The sequence below is a fragment of the Octopus bimaculoides genome, chromosome 18 (assembly GCF_001194135.2).
Source record: "Octopus bimaculoides isolate UCB-OBI-ISO-001 chromosome 18, ASM119413v2, whole genome shotgun sequence".
In the NCBI taxonomy this organism is placed as follows: domain Eukaryota; kingdom Metazoa; phylum Mollusca; class Cephalopoda; order Octopoda; family Octopodidae; genus Octopus; species Octopus bimaculoides.
Genome location: NC_068998.1, coordinates 2,219,910 through 2,229,918, shown reverse-complemented (window position 1 = coordinate 2,229,918; position 10,009 = coordinate 2,219,910). Strand labels below are relative to the sequence as shown.

Below are 10,009 nucleotides of genomic sequence, written 5' to 3'. Positions count from 1 at the left end.
AAGATTAAACTTAGGCAAAATCACAGTTGTGGCAGATACCAGTGTCACGCAAATGGCACTCGTGCTGGTGGCACATAAAAGCACCCATTACACTCTTGGAGTGGTTGGCATTAGGAAAGGCATCCAGCTGTAGAAACCTTGCCAGATCAGATTGGAGCCTAGTGTAGCCATCTGATTCATCAGTCCTCAGTCAAACCATCCAACCCATGCCAGCATGGAAAGCAGATGTTAAACAACGATGCTGCTGATGATGATGATATATATAAATGCACACACACACACACATATATCTATAAACTACTATAGTCAAACAATCTGCTAGAAATTGTATACACACACACACACACACATATATATACACACACACAAATATATGCACACACATGTATATGTTTAAATGCACATGCGAGTGTGTGTGTGTGTGCAGTCACAGTTGCCAGTCCTTGTCACCCCCTCCCCCACCATAGTGGGGGTAGTTACTGTTGTTTCTACAATGATTGACAGTTGCTACAAGTTACAATTCTAAAAACAACAACAACAACCACCACAACAACAACAGCAGCAGCAGCAGCAGCAGCAGCAGCAGCTAAGCGCAGCGTTTGTTACTGCAAGTCGGTCTGCTATGACAATCCTTCTTCTGTACAAGTGACATTTCTAACAGGCCTTATTAAAATCTTATTAAGCTTAATTGATGTGACATTTCTAAACTACCCACTTTCATTAGACACTATTAAGCTATATAGCCTTTTACACTAGCTCCACAAATACAGGCATACAAATATAGACAATATATATATATATATATATATATATATATATGCACACACACACACACACACACACTAATATATATTATACAGTCAGGCACTAAATGACACACCCACTAGATACTCCTCTCGTTCTTCCCTGATAATAAAGGCACAATGGAGGCCTTTCATCTCTCTCTCTCTCTCTCTTTCTTCGTCTTTCTCACTCCCCAACTAATATCTTTCTGTTCTCTTCTCCTCCTCAGTGAAACCAGACTTATTACAAGTGCCTCTCTCCTCACACTCCCCCCTCGCCTTCCCAAAATGAAACAAGATTTATTAGTTTAGACACATTACACACACACACACAGTTCTATTTCTCTCTCTCACAAACACACACAGATTCAGTGATCAAAGGGGCTCCAACAGTGACCATCCCACTTTTTATTCAAAGATAGTGTATATAGGACTGCATTATTTATTGTTAGGTTTAGTTATCGTTTAGCCCTAGGTCAGTTCCTGATTCAGCAGACTTACAATCAAAAATGTGCCAACTGTAACCACCACATCTTCTATTTAGACATAGTATATCTAGGACTACATCATCTAATGTGTTCTTCATTGTTGTTTAATCTCATGTCAAACCTGATCCACCAAAGCAATGATCAATGGTGTTCTAGCCATGACCATCCCATCTTTTATTCAGAAACAGAAGTGAATCAACAAAAAAGGACCTGACCTGGGAGTCCTAATCCATCCATCACTCCATCCGATTCCCACCCATCCCCACCCTACTCCCTCTACAGAAAAACAAAAAAAACAAAACACTATAGATACTTACAATAATTTTACTAGCATTGTTGAGGACATCAATCCACTTGTTCATGTCTGTCTGGTCCTCCGCTTGTAGAAAATAACGCTGACCAGCAAAGTTGACCACTGAAAGATAATAATAACAATAATAATAATAATCATGGTTTCAAATTCTGCCACAAGGGCAGCAATTTTGGTGGGGAGGGGGATGAGTTGATTACATTGACACCCCAATGCGCAACTGGTACTTATTTTATTGGCCCCCGAAAGGATGAAAGGCAAAGTTGACCTCAGCAGAATTTGAACTCATAATGAAGTGACGAGTGAAATACCACAAAGCATTTCGTCCAGCGCAGTAACAATTCTGCCAGCACACCACCTTAACTAATGATAAGGATAATAATAAATGCCCTGATGCAGCACCAGGCAGTGGTTATTCCCTCATGCAGCCCCAATTTTAAATAAAACTACCTCATGTCCTGCTTCCAGGTTAGAATTGGAAACAGAATTGATCGGAAAAAGAAGAAAAAACAACTTTTTTAAAAATTAAGTAAAAATCTAAAAGAATGTCAAGAATTAAACTGTTGATTCCTTTTTGATGAAATGAATTTAAGAATGAAATAATTCTACAATTTCTGAATTCCATAAAATTTCCATTTTCAAAGTAATGAATATGCATAAAATTAACCGCACCCTAATTAGTTTAATTGGCAGTGATGTAGTAATTATACACACATTAGGTTGGATATTTTAACTAAATTGTTGAAGAAAAGAGACGAGTACAAAACGTAACGTACCAAAGCAGAAGTCAACCTTGGGTCGGAGTTTACGAGCATCACTGACCTGGATAAAATTAAACGAATGGAATATAATTACATTGACGAGATGATAAACGATCATCAATTTGTTTTTCTTTTGTTTCAACCGAATTAGCTATTAAATGTATATTATAGTAATTAGCAAGAAAAGAAAGAAAGAAAAATGGTAGCCATTTGTCTGTTTCTGAATTAATGTGTAAGTGGTTGAGTATTCCACAGATATATGCACCCTTAGAGGAGTATTTTTGTCTTTTTAATGTAGGCAAAATCAATGTGTGAGAGAGACAAAGCTGAACCTTTTAAATTCCAGGCACAATCCACCCAAAGGTCTTTTCCAATTAAGCTTCTCTCGACCCAATTTCACGCACAGGTATGGGTGACACTTATCTAAGATATCCAGAAGCAGGATTGAACTTGGGACTCAATGGTTGTAAAAGCATACTTCTGAATGATTATTCAGCCATGCTGCACCTACATACCAATATGGACATTAAATGGTGATATTATATAATATATATGTATGTGTATATACATATATATAGACACACACACACATAATTATACATAAATATACATACATCTCTCTCTATATATACACACATACACAAATATACTATATAATATATATATGGCTAATGGCCAATTTTTTGATGAATTATTCCATAATGGCATAGGAGTCAAGAGTAGCTGCGGCTGCAGTGTCCAACACAAAACTACCAAAGTTATTACATGGCATCGGTGATGTCATCTGGTAGTGATAATGATGATGATGATGAAGATGCTCTGGTGCCATCTTTATTAATTTATGGAAGTGGAACTTGGCCAACAGACACACAACTGTTCGACATATATAGGTTGGACAATGTAGATTCCATAGGCTGTAAATGTGTTGAACCAAATAATGGCGAAGGCACTGAAGAACCAAAACTGGTATCAGCGTCAAAATGTCTGAGATAAGTTTATGTTTTGTCTTTCTTCTCATTGTTTCAGTCATTGGACTGCAGCCATGCTGGAGCACTGCTTTGAAAGGTTTCGTCAAACAAATCAACACCTGTATTTATTTTTTAAAGTCTTGTACATATTCTACAAGTGTCTTTTGCTGAACCACTAAGTTACAGGAATGTAAACAAACCAACACCAGTTGTCTAGTGGTGGAGGAGGACAAATAGAACACACACACACACACACATATATGTATGACAGGCTTCCTCACAGTTTCTGTCAACTAAATTTACTCACAAGACATTGGTTTGCCTGGGGCTTGAGTTCAAGATATTGTACAAAGGAACTGAACCTTGTGATTGCAACATTGTTTTAAATTAATATTCTCAACTTTATACACAATTAACTTCAACTTTAGAGAAAATGAACACACACCACATCAACCTCACTATTTTGCAGGAATCTGTCAAAGACATTCTATTTCACTCTCTTATATATATATAAACGAACGCATAACTGGGAGTTCTGAAGAAAGACATACCTTGGAGACCTTTTGAAGTTCAATCTCCCATACTGGATTGTGGGATTGACTGTTTAAATTCTGCAATAATAATGGCACTCATATAGAAACAATATAGAGAAGACAACAAATATAATATAAACATCATATTGTAGTAATGGAAACAAAAGTGTCTTTATGAAAAATAATTCTTTTTTTTTTCTATTTTTACAATTGTGCTGTAAAAAGTGAAGACTGGAGAATACCAGTAACTCCAGTCTTCAGTTTTGTGTGTGTGTGTGTGTGTGTGTGTGTGTGTGTGTGTCTGTCCCCACCTTTGTCTTCTGCTGAGGTGGTCGACTTTGCCTTTCATCCTTTAGGGGTCAATAGACCAGTTGAGCCCCAGGGATTAATGCAATTGACTAACCACCTCCCCCTAAAATCGTAGATCTTGTGCCAAAATTTAAAACCATTATGATTCTTTAAATTCTTGTTTTGCTGGAACTCCTGGAGTCTTGTATGAGTTGCAGGCTTGCTACCTGCTGCCTATGGAACTTTACCGTTTGTTCTCTTCAACTATTTAATACTTTCCAGAGGATTCTGGCCATGCCAAAGAGGCAAACTTTTTGCAACAGTTCTACTGGGCCCCTTAATTCTGATTTCCTTTATATTCCACTTGATGCCTTTTGGTACTGTCCCCAAAGACCCAACAATAATTGGCACTATCTTCACCATTTTTATCTCGTGGCTTTCATCTTCCTTCTTAACCATTCCTGGGTCAAATGGACACAAATTAATTATAAAGTGCAAATGTGGTTTACTACATCGTCATCATTGTCATTCTGAGTTCAAATTCTGCTGAGGTTAATTTTATCTTTCATCTTTTCTGGGTCGATAAAATAAGTAACAGTTGAGCACAGGTGAGGAAGGGCAGTGCCCATGACCTTTCTCAAGAGCCTCTGATTGGTGGAGAGAAGAAAGGAATCTGGTCCAAAGACTTGCAAGAGAGTAGACTCCACCAAAGGTACTCAAAGGCCATCAGGGGTCTGAAGAATGAGGATGGATGGTCACGGCTGGAACACCTTTGATCATAGGTCTCTTGAATCAAGACTGGCTCAGGGTTGTATAACAACAACAACAACAACAACAACAACAACTACTACAACTACTACTACTACTACTACTACTATTACTACTACCACCACCACCACCACCACTGCTGCCACCAGTGCTAAAGCCTCTTGCTAATTTCTCACTGCAACACTGAAATATCTAGAGACACTAGCAGACACACAGACAGACACTGTTGCTATTAACATTAGAAACCATTCCACTTGGACACACTCCTTGTCTGACAGTCACCCACCCACTCACCCAGCCATGACCACACCCAACCAGAAGGAGAAGAAAAGCATAAAATAAATAATCAAATAACTGGCATTCTCCCTGACTGTGAAACATTCCAAGCTTGTTGGTGATGATGATGATGATGACGATGGTGGTGGTGGTGGTGGTGATGATAATGGTAGTGGTAGGAGGGTGATGTCTTGATGATGATGACAATATTGAGAATTCAGATGATGTAAGTGGTGGTGGTAGTGGTGGTGGTGATGGTAGAAATTGGGAGTGGTTTTGGAGAAGGCACCAGCGATGGGTGGTCATAGTGATAATGGTGGTGGTGGTGGTGGTGGTGATGAAATGATGATGATGATGATTATGATGATGATGATGATGTAACTACTCTGAATATAAAACTATTTTGATAAGGTCATTAACACTGAATGGTTGTCATAGTGACAGAGATGGATAATATTCTAAATAGGTTGTGGTGGTGGTGGTGGTGGTGGTGGTGGTGGTGATGGTAGGTAGCAGTACTGGTGATGTAGTGGAGGTGGTATGGTAATGGTGTTGTTGATATTGTGGTTTGGTAGTAGTAGTAGTAAACTTAGTGGTGGTGATGGTGAATGACGATGACAGCAATGATAGTGGTGGTAGTTGTGGTGTTGGTGGTTGCAGTGATGTAGTAGTCAGTGGGTGTAGTAGTAGTAGGTAGTAATGTGGTGGTAGTGACTGATTGACAACACTGATGGTGATGGTATGAGAAACAGTCATAACAGTGGTGATAACGGTAGTAGTAATAGTGGTGACAATGGTGGTGGTGGTGGTGGTGGTGGTGGTGGTGGAAAGTGCATTTATCTTTAACTCTTGGAAGCTGGATATTGTTCACAGGTCAGCTTGTTGTCGTTGGGTATCCCTCACCCACCCCTACTCCCACCCAGCAAGTCAGACCCTACAGGGTTGATCGACCTCCTCCAAATAGCAGCTAAATCTCTTCACTGGCCTCAAAATAAAATCAGGCTACATTGAACAATGTAGCCCTGCATATACAAATACATGGGATGGTCATGGCCAGAAGGCCTTTAATTACTGATCTGATCAATCAGGTTAATCTGGGGGTTAAGGAATTAAGGAAATCTGAAACACTTGAGGAGGGTGTCAGAGATAAAACCTTTTTCTAACCCAGAGCGGAATTCAGTAGGATAACAGAACGTCCCTCATACTGGCTGCAGTCAAATGACTGAAACGAGTAAAAGAGTAAAGAGTAAGAGTAATGTAAAATGAGTTAAGGATATCTTTTAGTAAAGGAAGAGAGGAAGAAAAAAATGAGATGGAGTAATGTGTGTGTGTGTGTGTGTGTGTGTGTGTGTATGTAAATCAGATGTAGGGCTGTGTAAAGGTGAAACGGAAGGTAGAAGGAAAGAAATATGGTGGAAGACAATGTGAAGAATTTGATACACGAGTTGCAGTAAAAGAAATATTTACGCCAAAAGAACATCGACTGGTGTTGGGGTGAGGTAGGGAGGAGGTGATGCTAGTTAACCAAGTTTAATACTATTAGCAAGTTGTGTCAGAATTCAAGGTGATCTAATTACTGTGATTACATCTGTTCTGCCACCAATGTTTAGAAAGTCATTAAACGTCAGCCGTGGTGGACGATTCCTTAAATGCAAAGACTTCTTGGCTCACCAAACATCTTGCAGGAAAAAAAACAAACAAAAAAAACTACTACTACTACTACTACTACCTACTACTACTCTAAAAGTTCACCGCAATAATAATAGTAATAATAATAGTAATGATGATGGTGTGATGGTGATGATGATGATGATGATGATGATGATGAAGGCATTATCTATCAGTTTTCAAACCAAACCCTGTTATTGTCTTATATTGCTAATGTTACAGGATTTTTCGAAAACTTTCAACTGGTTGATTGATGGAGGCGGAGTGGGGGACGAGGTAAAGATCTCTTCTTTTATGTTTATACCAATTTATTCACTTCTGGAATTAAAACAATTTAAGCTTTTCAAGTATTTCTCAAAGAGAACCACCACAAAAAAAAAAAAAAAAAAAAAAAAAAAAAAAAAAAAAAGAAAAAAGAAAAAAAAAGGTACCCCCCACTACCACCAGCAATCAAAAAACACAAATTTTTGTGAAAATAGTTTGAAATTGTCTAATCTTAGCTGTTTATGAAACCATTTTTCTCATTAGATATAATGTCACCCATTTTTAATCTGGTCTCTTTTCAAAGAACAGGAAGTTACCATTTTAGAATGTGTAAAATCAATTATCTTTTTCTTCATTTTTATTTGAAATGATCTAAACCTGTTCTTTATGGAATCAATAAGTGTGTAGCATCTGACAAGCATTCAAAACCAGGTGCAGGCACTAACAAAGCAAATTCTAAACTCTTTCATTACCAGATTCTTAAAGAAATACACCGAGAGCTTTTGAAAAATAATGAGCTATTTTGAGGAATTTCATAAAATAGCTGATATTTTCATTAGGAAGCCGGTGTTGAGAACATAACAAAATGTTCTTACATTAAATTACAAGACAAGATTTTTAATTTAAGTATGGAAATTTTTTTTTAGTTGGTGTTTGGTGCGACAGAACTGAAGCTAGCCTTGGGCAGGTTGCCATCAACAGGGTTAACGAACCTTGTGAAAGCAAATCCATTAGATTGGAATATTACTGCTTCTTCTTCGTGGAATCACAAGAGAAGGCAGAGGAGGAGAAAGCTCTTTCACATTAATAGATTAAAATAATATTGTAGAATGGAAATGGAGCACTTTCTCTGTATTGTAATCTCAAGACACACAACGCCATCATAATTTCTTACAATTAACACATCTCTCTCTCTCTCTCTCTCTCTCTCTTAACCAAACACACAGAGCAGGAGATATTTTCAATTTTACCTTTTCGATCCGTTTTAAACCATTTTATATTGGAGAAAATTTGTAATTATCCTGACTTAACTCCATTATAATATTTATTCTATACATTTTAGACTTTCCCAGATTATATATATCATCATCATCATTGTTTAACGTCCATTTTCCATGCTGGCATGGGTTGGACAGTTTGACTGAGGTCTTGAGAGCCAGCAGCTGCACCAGGCTCCAATCTAATCTGGCAATGTTTCTACAGCTGGATGTCCTTCTGAATGCCAACCACTCAGAGAGTGTAGTGGATGCTTTTTATGTGCCACCGGTACGGGAGCCAGTCACATGGTACTGGCATCAGCCACGTTTGGTTGGTGGTTTTTATGTGCCACCAGCATGAGAGCCAGTCAGGGGGTACTAGCATTGGCCATGTTCGGATGGTGCTTTTTACGTGCCACTGGCACAGGAGCCAGTCAAGTGGACCTGGTATCGACCACATTTGGATGGTGCTTTTTACATGCCACTGGCATAGGAGCCGGTCAGGGGACACTGGCCACAGCTACGAAATTGGTTTTACTTGACTCAACAGGTCTTCGCAAGTATATCATATCGCCTGACGCATCTGGGGCACTCTTAACTGGGCCAGACATCCATGGCTGCGATCTCACCTTAGTTGCCTGGTTTTCTCAATCACAGCATATCTCCAAAGCATATCTCACGATGACTAGTCTGGGAATCGAAACTGCGAGTCTGCTGCCATAACCACTGGGCCTCTACTACATACATACGTGTGTGTGTGTGTGTGTGACTCCTTATCTTGACATTGTGTGCTAGTTGTAAACAAGCTTCGCCACCATAGTAACAGTGCCAATTGAAATCTTGTGTAAAAACATGTTTGAAGTTGGGAGAAATATTCCCTTACTTGGAAACAAGAGATAGTTGGCAATGGGAAGAGCTTTTGGGCATAGAAAATGTGCTCTGACAAATTCATGTGACACATGTAAGCATGGAGAAGTAAACACTGAAATAACGATTATTCACACACACACACACACACACACACACACACACACACACAGCAGAGATGTGAATTCTCAAATTATATGAATTCAAAAACATCTCATTCTTCCCTGGGGTTAAGACTAGCATGATAGCAACCAGTTTGTAATAAAAATTATTGATCTCTTGGAAATCACAATGGCCTTTGGCTTCTTGGAGAAGAAAATTAAGAGTCTGCAGAGTACATACCATTCTGGAGAACGTCAACCATATACAGAAAGCAAAATGACTACAGCAAGGGATCAAAAGTTGGCTGTGAACTAGGTTAAGTAAAAGTTCAACTCTATCAAAGAAACAGAAGGTCTGAGTTTATCTCACACTGCAGACATTTCTCTATATTGTCACAGCTAAATGCTTAATTTTATGTCACCTACCTTTGTAAGATATAGCAGCCGCAGGTATCAAATCTCTCTAAAAATCCCTTTTTAGTCAAAGTAAGACAAGGCTACACTGATTAATGTAGTCCTTCAAACTCTTAAAAGATGGGATGATCATGGCTAGAATGCATTTGATCATAAGTTTGCTTGATCATTTGGCAAAACAACAGCACATGCACAACTGGTATTGATGGAGGTCAAGAGGCAGAACATTTTATACGAACACACACAAAGAGACATGTACACAGAAAATCATTATTATTTAATGTCTGCATCTCAATGCCTGCATGGGTCAGATGGAATCTGTATTACACGTGTATAAGGGATGACTACTAGGTGGACATCCAATATGCTAGAAAGAGGTCACCAACGACCCAACCACAATGTAATACATGTAATACAATTTTTTTTCTGAATTTTCAGATTTTTTTATATGCTAGGCCAGTTGGTTTTAAATTGAATTAATATTCAATTTATCACCCTATCTATATAAATAATATATATATATATATATATATATATATATATA

General features: G+C 38.3%; 1 protein-coding gene and 1 long non-coding RNA gene across 7 annotated transcripts in view; one reads left to right on the top strand and one right to left on the bottom strand.

The window, feature by feature from the left end:
* The window catches only part of LOC106871497 (pleckstrin homology domain-containing family A member 2), a 151,710-nt gene that overhangs the window by 19,725 nt on the left and 121,976 nt on the right, over nt 1-10,009 (bottom strand). For all 6 annotated transcript variants that reach the window (XM_052974459.1, XM_014917984.2, XM_014918002.2 and 3 more), the window contains 3 exons: nt 3,861-3,920; nt 2,357-2,402; nt 1,588-1,685 (listed from right to left, as the gene is read on the bottom strand). In XM_052974459.1, the coding sequence (XP_052830419.1) occupies nt 1,588-1,685; nt 2,357-2,402; nt 3,861-3,920 (204 nt within the window). The remainder of the gene's footprint in view (nt 1-1,587; nt 1,686-2,356; nt 2,403-3,860; nt 3,921-10,009) is intronic.
* The window catches only part of LOC128249890 (uncharacterized), a 25,251-nt gene continuing 21,895 nt past the window's right edge, over nt 6,654-10,009 (top strand). Inside the window, exon 1 of the long non-coding RNA XR_008266025.1 lies at nt 6,654-7,118. This is a non-coding gene — a long non-coding RNA (uncharacterized LOC128249890). The remainder of the gene's footprint in view (nt 7,119-10,009) is intronic.